The sequence below is a fragment of a genome, unplaced genomic scaffold (genome assembly GCF_019419815.1).
Source record: "Pyrus x bretschneideri cultivar Hongxiangsu unplaced genomic scaffold, Pyrus_bretschneideri_v1 Contig47, whole genome shotgun sequence".
Taxonomy (NCBI): domain Eukaryota; kingdom Viridiplantae; phylum Streptophyta; class Magnoliopsida; order Rosales; family Rosaceae; genus Pyrus; species Pyrus x bretschneideri.
The window spans coordinates 1,853,730-1,869,955 of record NW_025999784.1 but is presented as its reverse complement, the minus strand read 5'-3'; the positions used below and the strand labels follow the sequence as shown (position 1 = coordinate 1,869,955).

Genomic DNA, 16,226 nt, shown 5'->3' with positions numbered 1-16,226 from the left:
GAGATGGCTAGCTACCTGTGGAAGTCTTTGCACACCGATTAGTCTTTGGTGGAAAATCCTTATGTCTAGCCGTGGAAATCCATAAATCATAATTGATGAAAGGGATTGGAAGAGACAAGAGAGTGGCAATTGGCAAAGCAGGTGAGGATGATTTAATATTTGCGGTATTCTTTTTTTATTTTAAATACTTGCAATATTCTAAACTAATTCATCTATTAATTTGTTCACTAATTCACATGCATTTACGAAATTGCAAGAAGGATAGACAGAGACTGAAGCCTAATCTATAACTCTGTTTGTACTTTTTAGGGTTCTTATCGTTTAGCCCGACTGGAGGAAGGGACATGATTTGTTCTATTTTCTCACTATTTGTGTATATACCAAGAATCGTTCCTTAAATCCTAAGAATGGCATAATATGTTCTCAATCAAAGGGAAGCAGCACTTAAACCTTGGGTCCTTCACTTCGTTTTGAGTTGGGTTGTGAGGACGGTGGTGCGCCGGAGAGATACAGAGAGGTGGTGTCGCTTATGTCACTTCAATTCCCAAACAAAAACACTTATGTCCTTCTATGTAATTTTGCAATAGAATAAACTTGTTACTAAAATTTTCGTTAAAAAGTGGGTGAAAAAATTAGACAATAAAGTGGACATAATAGCACTCCTTATTTGATTTGGTTTCTTTTTCGATGTAAGGTGAAGCTGTATTTTTTGTAGAGCAACGGCTAACTTAGCGTGCTCAATCTGCTTGAATTATGATTAAAGTGGTGACAAAAGTTGAAAAAGTGATGTCAATTCCCCTCCTCGGGGAAGAGGTCATTGCTTTGACTAAACCTAACCGTTGGGTTATTTGCAAGAAGCATTTGGACCCATTTTCTAACCCTGCGGTTCCACACCAATAGTTAGATGATTAGTTAATTGATTGTACAAGTCGACAATACAGTTAGTAAGTTTGTTTGTATTTGGTTAGAGTTGTTAGACTCTCTTACAAAAACGTAGTTGTGTAATCTTTCTCTTTAGTTAATACAAGTCTCATATTTCTATCTCTAAACTCTCTCTCCAAGCTCTCTGCGTTCATCTTTCTTTTGATTTTCTCTTCAATTCCCAAATATTTCAAGGTAGTTAACACCTATAACCCATAAAAAAAATTTTGTCAAAATCACAAATACCCAGTTAAATTCAAAAACTGCAGAGATTAGTCAAAAAACACCCTACATGAAACAATTTGACAAAATAGGGTGTGGATGTGTTCTAATATTCCTTTCAACAAACAACAAAAAGTTATCCCCTACATGAAAAAATAACTAAAAAAAAAAAAAAAAAACAGTTGCTATTTGTACGATCAGCATCCTGCAAAATTGAATAGATAAAGAGTGATTTACGATCAGCATCACATCAAACTGGCAACATTTGTAATATAATTCCAAAGTTAGCTGAAGGGCATAATGTTTAACGCCAATTATTCGATGTAATCCGATACATCGACACAGTACAGAAAAATCGACAATTGCATTGGGTTTTAAAGATTGCAAGAGATTCAGTGAAATGGTTGTCTTCTAACCCTAGCTTTTCCACTCAAAGTGCATTTTAATGAGCACTACCACCACATGAATTGTTATCAATGAATATGATCAGATTCATTTACTACTTATATCTCAAAACCTAAACTGAACCAATCATAATTAATGCAGTAGTAATGCTAACGACCACTAAGGATCGTGAGCAAAATGTACTCTTCCATGCCATAATAGAAAGCAAACCAAAGGCTCTTCATCAAGAAAAATTATTGAAACATACTAGAACACATCCACATGTTATATTATGAGTAGAAGATCCAATCTATACTTTAGAATATAACATTAATAATCAATCCACGCACCATAATATGAGAGAATCAGTATATCATGTATCTCTATTCCAATACATCGCAAAATCCTTTCTTCTTTCTTTGAAAAGACCAAACAAGTGAAGCCCCAACAAAATACATGTTTGTCTTCTGTCAGTGGCTAAGTTAGGAATTGTCAGGGAATGAGCGAAATTTAAAAGGGTAAAAGGTCCAAAAAAATGTAGACATCCGTAATCGGGTAATACTGCAATTAGTACATCTCAAACATAAACACAAACACAAATAACGACAACCCCCAACCAAAAGAACAATACCGTGAAAAACATCAAAAGCAGCGAGACAACATAAGAATAAATTCATCAGACTGAAAAGGGTACGTGGAGACTGAAAGAATAGAGGGAATGCATGTCAAATCAGAAGGTGAATTCTTATGAAATGCTAAAATGCAAACCCAGCAACCATTGACATGCCCTTGGAGCACTTTGGAAGCTGGAAATTTCATCAATCTCAGAAGCAGCTCAGCTGTCAGCTCCACATACAACCCATTTGCCTGAACACAAACTCCCTCTCTAGCTTCTCTACCCCTGATCCAATCCGTACCCATGCAAGCTCTTGATCAACTCCCCACCCCCCAACACAAAAAGAAAAAAACCCTTTTCTTTACCTTTTTTCCCCAAAAAAAATGAAAAAACAAAAAAACCCCAACAAGCAGAAGAGCGGAAAGATTCAATATTTGGAGAGAGTAAAGGGAAAACTTGGAAAATGGGGAGGGTGGGTTTTTTTGATACTCTCACAGTGGACCGTGGTTGATGGTGTTCTTGAAGACCGGGAGAGATCTCAGCAAATGGAGGTTACAGTCACAAGAATCCATGAAAAGAGAGAAGAAGATCATGGTGTTGTGGGGGTAGGAGTAGAAAATGCAATCCTTCCGTATAGAGCCGAGTACTGAAGAAAAATTGAACAAAATACACTCCATTTGTCCCAAAACCACTCATAAAACTTTACATTATTACATAAATATCATGGCCTTTGCAATCCAGAAAAAGTTAGAACAAAGAATAGGAATAAATTCAAAGAACCCCACATTACACTAGGAAGTAGGGTAGTATGTGTTTGGATACATGGAAAAATGAGAAGAAAAATGCAAGGCCAGATGCTTTTAGCTACAAACCTGTTTAAATTTAAAGGTTATTTTCCTGCCTAAATCAGCCAAATGTTTTTACCAAGCACTAATTAATGAAACAAACCAACTTAGAAATTACACCAAATGCCAATCACCACCCATATATGTAAACCTAATAAATACTCACCTTAAATAAATCATCACACAAACCTAATCAGATCATCAGTTACCCACATAGGCAGCTATTTCTTCACTTTAATGATTCTATGTTGTTGCTCAGCTCCTCAAGCTTCTTCATCTTTGTCTTCTCACTTTCACTCACCAGCTGCATCAAATGTTACACGACAACAAAACAATCTCAAAACGTTGAATTATATAAGCACTATGTACGCTTTTACTGAATCGAAATAGAATGAGTGATAACTAGCATCGGTTGAGAGGTTGGATGGGTTGAACTCCTAACCGGAGGTAAGCCCAAATTTTGTAGTATTGGTAATTTGTCAAACCAGGCTCAACCGTGCTCGCTCTAACTCCGAACTGGCCAGACTGGTTTGAGTTCAACCCATCCATGAAATTGCAACCCCGCTATGCCAAGTAAAAATTTGTTTAACAAACTAACCTCCATTAGCTTTGTGATAAGCTGCACTTTTTCTCTGTTCTTTTCATTGAAAGCCTGCATCTCTGTATTCCTTTTCCTGTGACAAGTTACAAACCCGAAATTCATCACGACCAGACACGAATTGATCCATAATTGCATATGCATAGCAGTAAACATTAACATCTGAATGTGGTAAAAATCCAAGTTGTGTTACCTTCTTCTGGCAGGTATGTCCTAGTGACTTTAACTCTTTGTTAATCGCATTGATCTTCTTACGAACTTGTGAAACATCCTTCCTCATCGGATCTGAGAGCCCTTCAAGCTCCTGGAAGTTCCATAATTTACGACAAAAAGGAAATTAATCATCTACTAATTGCTAGCAACGGATTCAACGGCTATATTTCTGGTTTAACCAGCAGAAGATGAAGCACATGGGGTACATAAATTTTCAACAAGGCATCCTCGGACATATATACTTGTCCCAGACATAATCAAATGACTAAATAAACCCTGATCATATGACAAATTTGAGGGTTTTGAGAAAGAAGAGAATCTGTTTTTTGCCATATCAAAAAGTTTAAACTTTGTTTTGTTGAAATTTCTTAGCTAAATTCCATATTTTGTTGTGTACAGAACCCCAGATTTACTCTGTTAGCTGAGACAAAACTCTTGAAAAAAATATCTGGGAATCAGTAAAAAAAATGGAATACTACCATCAAAGAGTTCATGGCCTTTGTAAATACATTAAACCGAAAATTCAAAATCAAAAATCCAAAACAAATTAAGTTGGAAAAAAACCCAAACAGAAAATATTGTAGCGTTCAAATGCATTGCTACACAAATCAAAAATTTATTTTCTATGGATATGGCAGTTTTCTTCATGTAATAAAAGTCAACAACATTTAAATACAGAACTCAAATAAATACGGTAAAATGATACAAAGAATGACATGGTTAAACGGCTTTAATTTGGAGATCTATGAGATTAGAGAATGAAGTGACTGAATTTAGAAAACCCACACTGCAAACTTTTTTTCTGCGCAATGAGAAAATATAATTATCCAGCAGTACAAAAATTATTAGCGTCGGACCAAATGCGGCTCGAAAATTGTTTTACTGACAAAAATTCATAAATTATTGACAAAAAAACTCTTACAAAATCGATATTAAATTACATTTGAATATGAATGCGGATAAATGGTTGATACTCATAATTGTGTTCACTTATCCATAATAAAATTTAAAACAAATAACGAAAACTGATTATTGAAAACAAATAACGCACAAATACCTGTCAATCTAGAAAATAAAACCAACCAATACTCAATACCAAAAAAGGTAAAACTACAAAAGATAAAGGTCAGTCCTTTGCAAAACCAACCATTGCATTTACCAAAAAATGAAATAAAAACAAAATCTAACAACCAAAAAAGATGTGTATATGCAGTAGAAAGCTTGTAAGAGTTCATTCTTCGGCTAAACTTCAAAATTTCAGATTGACCAATTACACCATTTCTATAAAATTTCAGTTATGGGATTCCTATTGAGCAAAATTAATGTGTTAAGATAGAAACAAGTTCTTACATATTTCAATAAATCCATAAAAATGGTTCCTTAGTTAACAATAAATGTTTTTTTTGTACCAAAAACGAAGCAATGAAATAAATGTTTTACATGTGTCATTTGTGTGTCCTCGGCTCTCTCTCTCTCTCTCGCTCTCTCTTTCTCTATGGCTTTCTTACTACACATAAATATCCCTAATTAAAGCATGCCACACATCAGCACATTGCTATTATATGAAGTATATTCCTTATTGCCAAGTAATATAATCTCCTTGGCCCAAGAGGATATGAAATTGTTGAGTACATTGTTCTAGCCATTTGGATCAATAAGCCCAAGTTTGCAATGTACAAAACCCTAAATACTCAGACATATGAAATCCAATCTTCCACTTTACAAATCACATATGGGTAAAATAATAGCTCTGAAGAAATCGGAAGAAGTAAAAGGCTTTAGAACGCAAATATACCTGAGGTGCCAAAATATGGAGTTGAGGAAGCGTTTTCTTCTTATTTTGAGGGAAGAAGAATGCAGCTCTGAATTTGGACCCATTTTCTTAACAAGTGGTTCCTATAGCCCATAAATTTTTAGTGTCGTTCAAAATCACAAATACCCCAGATGAATTCAAAAACTGCAGAGATTAGTCAAAAACACCTGAACAGCACCATATTGGCTGTACTAAATATAACAGTTGTTGAGAATATCACATTTAAGAATGGTAAAAACAGATCAAGCTCCGGAAATCGAAAACAAATAACCAAGACAAATCAACACCAAGAATTAACGTGGTTCGGCAATACGTGCCTAAGTCCACGGGACAGCAACAACAATCTTTCACTATATCAATAATAAGTACAACCAATAATCTTGCCAAATCTCTAGAACTAGGACTTGACGAAAAATCTGAAAGAACAGGAACAAGAAATACACTATCTCTTTTCTTTTCTCTCTCACACACTTTACAATATTCTCTCACTCTAATCCCTTGAGTGGTATAAAATTTATTGTTTTGCTCCCCCCCCCAATTCAAAACTAGTACAATAGCCCCTTTATATAGACATAATAAAGGTCTTCTTCAATAAGGATTATTAATCCTAATTGGAATCTAGTTATAAAACCTACTCCAATTGAGAAACTAACTCCAATTGGGAAAATAACTCCAATTCGGAAAACAATTTAATCCTCTAAGACTATAATTCCTTATACTCTTAGGACAACTTATCGTGGGCTGGAAAAACCTAACAGCAGTACCCCAAATTTATGGTGCTATCAAATTTATGTATATAAATTTACGTATATTTTTTAATGACACTAAAGATTAATTCTGAACTTATGGTACTATCAAATTTATGTATATAGCATACCTATATTAGTATGATTCTAATTTACACCTGCTTCTTATCAAAAAATTTATAACATAAATTTCACCATGTATGCTTAAAACGCAAAAATTTTCGTTTCATTTTGTAAATTACAAATAATTCACTAATACTTCATAAATGGAGCGGCGAACCACTTTAGTTGGGTTCTCTTGGCACAGATTTGAGTTAGAAAGTCAGGAGAATTCTAACTTTAGAACAATTTGACAAAATAGGATGTGGATGTGTTCTAATATTCCTTTCAATAAACAACAAAAAGTTATCCCCTACATGAAAAAATAACCAAAAACAAAAAAAACAGTTGCTATTTGTACCTGACTAAAACGTTATACCCTAGCTATTTTACCCCAATGCCTCATGAGTACAAATGCATTCTAAATTTGAACCTGACTAAAAGTTGATAAAAGGCTAGAATTTCGGGTCTTCTTTCACTTCCGGCTGTTTCTCTTTCTTAGTCTCTTTTGCAGCTTCTTGCAGAATTGAATAGATAAAGAGTGATTTACGATCAGCATCACATCAAACTGGCAACGTTTGTAAAATAATTCCAAAGTCAGTTGATGGAAGTCATGAAACAAGAGAAGCAAGAGTACCTTTTTTTGTCTCCTTTGGAGAGCGACTGGCATTTGATCCGAAAACAAGTTTTCCCCGAGCCTGACAACTGGTAGCTTGTGAACTAGATCCTGTAGAAGGTTGTGCATTTCCAATGGTGACTGCAGGTTTCTTGTCTTTGGATCCTGAGGAAGAAGCTGGTGCTGGCTTATATTTCAAAGGCTTCCCATCCAAGCGTCTTCCAGATCCAGTAAAAGGGTTAAATTTAGGTTCAGCATCAGCAGGATCCTCTTCAACCGCAAGAAAATCAGAAACTCATACAATTCCTTTCTGTTTTCTTTTTGTGCAATGGAACACTATTATGTTGAAATACATAATAGTATTCAAAATTAACAGGACTACAAACTACGTAATTTCTGTGCCTTGAAGTATGCCTCTAGAAGTATGTGCATCAATTAAAATGTATAATGCCTACGTCTAAATACACAAAACATTGAATTCCATTACCTTGTTGTTATTGACCTCTTTCTCAGTCGGAATCGCCAGAGCTTCGGAACCATCGTCCAGAACTGTGGAGGAAGAGACAGTCGACCAGGACCACTTCGCCTTCACGCACCTGAGGCCGGAGCTGAAGCGGAGGGTCAAAATTATAATATATCATATTGACGGATTCTCAGACACATTTCATCGGACACCGAGTGTGCCACGTTCCCATATGCTTTCTTGTAAGATTAATTGAAGACTGACTCCAAAATTCATGCAGTTCGATGGAAAAGGCAACCCGAAGCAACATGTCGCCCATTTCATTGAAACTTGCAACAATGCTGGGACAGAGGGAGACTACCTCGTCAAACAGTTCGTGCGTTCGCTGAAAAGTAACGCTTTTGACTGGTACACTGACCTCGAACCTGAGTCTATCAACAGTTGGGACCAGCTAGAAAGGGAATTCCTCAACCGTTTCTACAGCACTCGTCGTACTGTAAGCATGTTAGAGCTGACCAGCACGAAACAGTGGAAAGATGAACCTGTCGTCAACTACATAAATAGATGGCGTTCTCTAAGTCTGGATTGCAAAGATCGGCTTTCTGAAACCTCTGCCATTGAGATGTGCGTTCAAGGCATGCAGTGGGGACTACACTACATCCTTCAAGGCATCAAACCACGAACATTTGAGGAGTTAGCCACCCGCGCCCATGACATGGAGTTAAGCATCAACCGTCATGGGAAGAAAGAACAGATCGCCGACTACAAGAATGACAAAGTTTTGGTGCCGGATCAATCTTCTTGGAGTAAGGCTTTGAGTACAGTACGGAGTCATGCGAGCTTCCTTCGTACTGTGTCTTGATAGTGCTTGCAATCATCTCCTGTAGTTGCTGGATAGAGAGAGATCCCATGGACGCCGTTGCTTGGTCTAGTTTCAGCTTCTCTTCGACTTTCTCTGCTGGAGGCTCCTCTTCTTCGTCGCCTTCTTTCTTTAATAGGCCAACAATTGGGTCGACTTTCACGTCGAGCTGCGCATCTAGTTGGTTGACGAGTGCGGCAATCTGCAAGTCCTTCTCTTCCACAGTCCGTGTGAGCTTTGCAATTGCTTCATTCATCTGAGCTAGCTGCTCCTCGATTGAAGTTGCTCCAGTAGTCATGACTTGCATGGTTGTACTGCCGCTTGAATCAGCGTCGGAGAGTAGGGACTCTGAGTATTTCCTTGGGCTCTCCCCTTTTGATGCCCTTAGCGAGGCTAGGGTGATCACAGGCTCGTACCTCAGGTGCTCTTGTTCCTTTGACAGAGTTAATGCAGGGGCGGAAGCCGCGGCAAAAAGATCTCTTGCCTTACTTCGGGTTATGATGCCCGAAATATCACCACTTGCGGCGATGATGTTCTTGTTCTTTGCTTTGATTGCAGGAACAGCTTGATCCTTTCTTGATGCCATTTGCGTTTTTGATGATTTGAGGATAGAGATGAGAGGTAGAGATTGTCCCACTGGGCGTGCCAAATTTGTAAACACGAGAAATTCCTGAAACAAGCGACAAGAATACGTGTACAAAATAATATTTTGTATTAATGATTTTGGGGTTACAATCTCTTTGTAATTTGGTCCTCTGATTCTATCTTCGTAGGGTGTGGGTTTGTGGATGAGTTGTTGATCCAAAGGGCCGTCGAGGCTTGATCTAAGGATGCACAACTGATGAATGGATCTTCAAGGGGCGTTGGGCTTGATCTTGAAGGTTGATGGATGAACGGATCTTCAAGGGCTTTTGGGCTTAATCTTGAAGGATGAACGGATGTGTGGATTTGTTGAGGTTGTTGATCCAAAGGGGCCGTTGGGGCTTGATCTTAGGATGAACGGATCTTCAAGGGCTTCTGGGCTTAATCTTGAAGGATGAACGGATGTGTGGATTTGTTGAGGTTGTTGATCCAAAGGGGCCGTTGGGGCTTGATCTTAGGATGAACGGATGATGAGCGATGAACACTTTCTTCAAGGGCCGTCGGGGCTTGATCTTGAGTTGGTGGAAGTTCTTCAAGGGCGTTGGGGCTTGATCTTGAAGGATGAACGGATGATGAACGATGAACACTTTCCTCAAGGGGCCGTCGGGGCTTGATCTTGAGTTGGTGGAAGTTCTTCAAGGGCGTTGGGGCTTGATCTTGAAGGTTGATGGATGATGAACACTTTCTTCAAGGGACCGTCGGGGCTTGATCTTGAAGGATGAACGGATGTTGAACGATGAACACTTTCCTCAAGGGGCCGTCGGGGCTTGATCTTGAGTTGGTGGAAGTTCTTCAAGGGCGTTGGGGCTTGATCTTGAAGGTTGATGGATGATGAACACTTTCTTCAAGGGACCGTCGGGGCTTGATCTTGAAGGATGAACGGATGTTGAACGATGAACACTTTCCTCAAGGGCCGTCGGGGCTTGATCTTGAGTTGGTGGAAGTTCTTCAAGGGCCGTCGGGGCTTGATCTTGAAGGTGGATTTGACGAAGAACGAAGATTGCTTTCTTGATCCTTCGGGATTTGCTTGAGAGCTTTAGAGTTTCAAGGCTTCTTTCTTTCTTCCTTCCTTCCTTCCTTCCTTCCTTCTTTCTCCCTCTTCTTCCCAAATGAATGCCTTTGGCCTCCTATTTATAGAATTCCAAAACTTGATTTTTGGATTTAAATAATCAGATGAAATAAATCATTTCTGCCAGGTATTGACACGTGTCATATTTGATGACTTTTCCAATTTATTTCGATTTTTCGTTGAGGCACACGCTACATGTAAAATTTATGTGACACGTGAACATTGAAATTTTAATTATTGGTCAACATTCATTTCACCGAAATTTTGATGTCTACAAATACTTAGTCTTTGAACAAAATTAACTTCCAGATGAGTAATTTAACAGAAAAGAAGCAACAAAAAAAACCCAGAAATCTTTAATTGAAGAACAATACTTAGTCTTTGAACAAAATTAACTTCCAGATGAGTAATTTAACAGAGAAGAAGCAAAAAGAAACCCAGATATCTTTTTAAAAAAAAAATTGTCTATAAGAACTGAATTTACACCACCATCCATTATATGACTAAATGCAGGCTACTCAAATGTCACTGGAAAATCAAGGGTAGCAGCAAGCAACTTTATTCTCTAAAAGCCCAGGCCAAAAAAAAAAATAATATAATTCCAAACCAAACAAATCAAAAACAGGACACGCAAATAAAAATTTCATATATTTGTTACTAAATCCGTTTTTCTGATTTCATTTCGAATTCACTGGAACAAAAAATACATAAATCGATAAAAAAAAATACGTAAATGAAAAAAAATTAATTAGAAGCTTTCAACTGAGAGATTACCTGAAGAGCGGAAAGTTTCAGCAAGCGAGAATAGAGATGAAGCCCCCATCCCCCTCTACTAATTGCTAGCAAATGATCCAACGGTTATATTTCTGGTTTCACCAGCAGAAGATGAAGCACATGGGACACAGATAATTTCAACAAGGCATCCACAAACATAAACAAGTGACCAAAAAACCTGACCATATGACAAGTTTGAGGGTTATGCCATATCAAAAAGTTTAAACTTTGTTGTTGAAATTTCTCAGCTAAATGTGTTCACTTATCCATAATACAATTTAAAAGGATGAAAAAATAACAACAAAACACAGAACACAGGCACTTTACCATATGAAAAAATGCCTCATGAATACAAATCCATTCTAAATTTGAACCTGACTAAAAGTTGATAAAAGGATAGTACTTTTCTTATATGTATTTGTACCAGCCAAGCTCAACAAAAAAATTAATGAGCAATCCAAAAAGTAGCCAAAACCGCTTCAGCCATATGCATCATGAAACACATTCTAAGCTATCTGGACAGACTATCTAGAAATATTCTCTGATATACTGTTGCAAAAATGCCTCTCTAACAAACACAAAACATTGAATTCCGTTACCTTGTTGTTATTGACCTCTTTCTCAGTCGGAATCGCCAGAGGTTCAGAACTGTCGTCCGGAACTGTGAATGAAGACACCGTCGACCAGGTCCACGTCACCTTCACGCACCTGGGGCCGGAGCTGAAGAGGAGAGTCAGAATTATAATATATCATAGTGACAGATTCTCAGACACATTTCATCGAACAATACTTAGCTTTTGAACTAAATTAACATCCAGATGAGTAATTTAACAGAAAAGAAGCAACAAAAAAAAAAAAAAAACAAAAACCCAGAAATCTTAATTGAAGAACAATACTTGGTCTTTGAACTTCCAGATGAGTAATTTAGCAGAGAAGAAGCAAAAAGAAACCCAGAAATCTTGACAAAATTGTCTATAAGAAATGGAATAACCTTGAACGGAGCTCGCTGCAAACAACGCAACCACTCATTAATACGTTCAACCCCATTTGCACATAAACAATTAGAAAGATTTGAAAAAAGAGAGCAAAGAAAAATCTTATATAAACGCAACCACTCATTAATACGTTCAACCCCATTTAATCATCATATGATTAAATGCAGGCTGCACAAATGTCACTGGAAAATCAAGGGTAGCAGCAAGTAAAAATTTCTCTATGAGCCAAACCAAACAAATAAAAAACAGGGCACGCAAATAAAAATTTCATCAATTTGTTTACTAAATCCGTTTTTCTGATTTCATTTCGAATTCACTGGGGAAAAAATACATAAATCTAAAGAAAATAAAATACCAAATGAAAAAAAAAATAATTAGAAGCTTTCAACTGAGAGATTACCTGAAGAGCGGAAAGTTTCAGCAAGCGAGAATGGAGATGAAGCCCCCATCCCTCTAGCCCTAGCCCCTCAATTGAATCGCCCACCCACCCTCTGTGCAAAACCCCTAATCTCTCTCTGCAACAGACGCCAAATACCTCTCCCATCTCTCTCGGCAAGGGACAGGAACCCAGAAGACGCCATCGAATTCTCCCACCTCTCTCTCTGCAAGGAACAGGAATCACAGAAAACCCTCCACGATATCGAACCACCAATTCTTCCTCCCATTTTTGTATGGTTTTGGCAGCATCGAGAAGGCGGTAGAGGTGGACTACCACTCGCCGAGTTGGATGACATTCATGTGTAAAAGAGAAGAATACACAAGTGTACTTATCTACTTCGTAATGTTATTTTGTTAAATTGCAACATTACATAGGTAGATTGTATTATGCGATTCATAAGTACAAACTAGATAGAATTCTTGTATTAAATGGATAACCGTTACATAATTGTTTGTGGGAACACTTACTGAAACATTTTTTCATTTAATACATAAGTTGCAAATACCAAAACACAAAGTAAAAAGAGAAAAACATCACATTATATATTAGCACAATCCAACTTCAAAATAAAAACATTTTGAAACGAGCCATTTTCAATGCAATTGCCAGTGCTACCTTATCTTTGATGTCATCGAAGAATTGAAAATAGGCATACCTCCACGATGTCTTTAAGATCAATGTGCCGCAAACGCCCCAAAAGCCTACGATAAAGCCAAATACCACGCTGACATAGAGCCACAACTTATCCTTTCCATCTTCATTCTCCTCCTTTGCATCCTTAGCAATAAAAGTGTCATCTTCAGGGCACTTAGTTGAGAGAGGAACTCCACATAACCATTGATTGCCCACATAAATGGACGAAAAATTGAGCGTTTGAAGTTGGTTTCCAGTAGGAATTCTTCCAACCAAGTTGTTGTAAGACAAGTCTAGGTGGGACAAAGAGGTTAAAGATGACAAGCTTTGAGGAATTTGTCCCGAAAGGTGGTTGTGTGAGAGATCAAGAGTTTCGAGCCAACGCAAGTTTCCGACCTTGGAAGGAATCTTTCCAATTAATTGATTCATGGACAAATTCAAGGTGCCCAACATAATGAGGCTACTTATTTCTTCAGGGATTTCACCTTTTAAATTATTTGATGAAAGATCAATGCTCTTTACAAGATACAGAGTTGTGTTGTACACAAGTTCTTCTCCTTTTAGTGTCAGTGTGGCTTGCTCATACCCTTTATAATATTCTTCATAAGGATCATCATTGACTAGCGAAGTTAAGTTATCCAAACACATGGGAATAGTACCTGAAAGGCTGTTGTTACTAAGGTCGAGGATGTGAAGGCCTTGAAGATTGCACAGTTGCTGGGAAATACATCCACTAAAATAGTTGGACCGTAATCGTAGCCTAGACAACTCAGATACGTTTGACCCTCCTATCCATAGAGGTATTTTCCCAGATAACTTGTTGTCTCCAAGATCAATACTCCTCAAACTTGAACAATTTTGCAAGGCATCAGGAATTTCACCGCCAAAATTGTTGTCGTTGAGCTTTAAAATTTCCAGGGAACGTAGTACCCCCAATGAAGTGGGAATCTTACCAGACAGATTGTTTTGACCAACATCTAAAAACGCCATCATGCTCTCCATATTCCATGCATGAGGGAGTTCTCCCGAAAACTGATTGCTCCTTAGAGATAGGATTTGTAACTTCTGCATGTTACAAATAGAGGGAGGAATAGTGCCATTCAAATGATTCTCATGAAGTAACAATTCTTGCAATTTGGGCATCATTTGGTCAATATTTGAGGGGATTGGCCCAGAAAATAAATTGCCTTCTAGATAAAGGGAATAGACATTAGGGAAACACCAAAGTGGTAAAGGGCCCTCCAACTGATTATGACTCAAATCAATAGACATTAAATTTGGAAATTTCAAATGGGATGGAAAGTTTCCATGAAAGTGGTTGTAAGACAAGTCTAGATAGCCAGGTTGGGAACATATCTTCAACAACCATTCCTCAGGTATGGAATCCGAGATTCCATTACCCCGAAGGATAACATCAGACAGTTCAGTTTTAGTTTGAAGCCATACCCAAAAACCAGGACTTATCCGACAATTTATGATATAAATTCTGAAGAGCTTGAAAGGAGGAACCCTGTCATAAGCCCCGTCAAGAATGAGGGACGTGGGTCGGTCTACGTTTCCTACTTCAAAATATTGTAATCTGGTAAGATTTATGAAATGGGCTTCCGTTAGAATGCCTTCCCATGAATTACCAAACAGAAGTAGGGAAACTAGCTCACAGAGTTGTCCAATACTTTCTGGAATTGAGCCGTTCATCTTATTATCACTGAGTTCTAGTGTTCTCAAGGACGACAAGTTTCCGATGGAACTTGGAATTGAGCCCGACAAATTATTAGAATAGAGGTCTAGTGTTCTCAAGGATGACAAGTTTCCGATGGAATCTGGAATTGAGCCCCGCAGATTATTAGAATTGAGGGCTAGTGTTCTCAAGGATGACAAGTTTCCGAAGGAATCTGGAATTGAGCCCGACAAATTGTTTCCTCCAAGGTTGAGATTCTGCAAACTTTTGAACATTCCTAAAAAGACCGGCAATTGGCTTTCAAGCTGGCAATAAGACAAATCTAGTGACTTTAATGTATTACTTGGACAATTTGAGAGACTCCTCCAGAACTCTTCAATCCCCCCATCAAATTTGTTCCCTGAAAGACTTAAGACTTTTAGCTTGCACAAATTTCCACTGACTTTAGGAATTTGACCTTTTAAGCCTATTTCAGATAAATCAAGGTTTTGCAAAGATTTGAAGTTTGAAAATCCACTTGGAAAATAATTGCTGAAATCATTCCCGGATAGATCAAGTGTTACGAGGTTGGTAAGATTAAAAAACCAGCCGGGAAATGAAGAACTTTTAATGCCATTAGACGACATATCAAGGACCAACAGTGATGTGAAGTTAATCCTCTGTAGTGAAAGTGGAAGGAAGTTAATGCTCTGCAGTGAGAGTGGAATGCTTTCAATTTGGCACGAAGATAAATGTAACTCTAACAATGAAGGAAGCATGTTAATATCATATGCCCAACTGACTCCTGTGCTGTTAAGGTTAATGCCATTGAGATTAATGTATTTCAGGGAAGTGAGGTGAGAAAGCCAATTCAAATTTTTGGAAGATAAGTCAAACACATTCCCGCTCCACCCGAGATCAAGAAAATTTAGGCTTAACAGGTTACCAAGAGAAGAGGGAATCTCTCCTCTAAATGACGCATAGGAGAGATTGAGATATTGCAAACTTTTAAGCTCCCCAATGAACTTAGGAATTTGAATGCTATCAAACGAATTCAGGCTCAAGTCCAGGTAATTTAAATGTTTCAAGCTCAACAGAGAAGCATTTATCTTACCTCCCAAAGAAGCATTTCTCCACTCTTCATACTCATCATCGTCCAAAAAGTCATATGGATGCCGGAGGTCCATCTTCACGACATGACTACTGCTGTTGTTGCATGAAATACCTTCCCATCGACAGCAATCATGACCCACCCAAGACGAAAGCCGACCAGAATGATCAACAAGATGCTGTTTAAAGATGAGAAGCGCTTGTCTTTCTTCGTCAATGCATGAATTTGTCTTCACACTGCTTGAAATTTCATCACCAGCCAAACAGAAACAGAGTTTAGTAGTACTCTGCATGCAGGAAGAGACCAAAAGCAAAAGAAGCAAATAGTGAGCAATACTGAGGTGACAATGGCTATCCATTATTACACACAATTTTTTTTTGCTTTGTTGGTGAGATGTTTAGCTACTAAAATTAGTACGATATCGAATTTATAGGAAAAGATTATCGATGTAGGTAGGAGAGCTGAAAACGAAAGTCGTCGGATGGAGAAAAGAAAAAAGGGTAACTGAAAT

The 16,226-nt window shown here is 37.8% G+C and overlaps 2 protein-coding genes across 50 annotated transcripts in view; both read right to left on the bottom strand.

The window, feature by feature from the left end:
* LOC103955201 (receptor-like protein EIX2) overlaps positions 1–16,226 on the bottom strand; it is a 49,528-nt gene that overhangs the window by 10,098 nt on the left and 23,204 nt on the right. For 35 of the 49 annotated variants that reach the window (XM_048568002.1, XM_048568006.1, XM_048568007.1 and 32 more), the window contains 8 exons: positions 11,480–11,600; positions 10,881–11,058; positions 7,561–7,681; positions 7,095–7,343; positions 6,891–6,974; positions 5,595–5,695; positions 3,780–3,890; positions 3,587–3,662 (listed from right to left, as the gene is read on the bottom strand). The gene's annotated coding sequence lies outside the window, so the exon portion shown is untranslated. Of the gene's footprint in view, positions 1–936; positions 1,128–1,173; positions 1,349–2,243; positions 3,293–3,586; positions 3,663–3,779; positions 3,891–5,594; positions 5,696–6,890; positions 6,975–7,094; positions 7,344–7,560; positions 7,776–10,880; positions 11,059–11,479; positions 11,601–16,226 lie in introns of those variants that run through there. The other 14 variants (XM_048568042.1, XM_048568043.1, XM_048568041.1 and 11 more) reach the window with 14 other exon arrangements.
* LOC125469904 (receptor-like protein EIX2) lies at positions 12,715–16,217 on the bottom strand. Its single transcript, XM_048568061.1, has 2 exons — positions 15,719–16,217; positions 12,715–15,025 (listed from the first exon to the last, which is right to left on the bottom strand). The coding sequence occupies exons 1-2, from the start codon at positions 16,071–16,073 to the stop codon at positions 12,876–12,878; spliced, it is 2,505 nt and encodes an 834-aa protein (XP_048424018.1). The 5' UTR covers positions 16,074–16,217; the 3' UTR covers positions 12,715–12,875.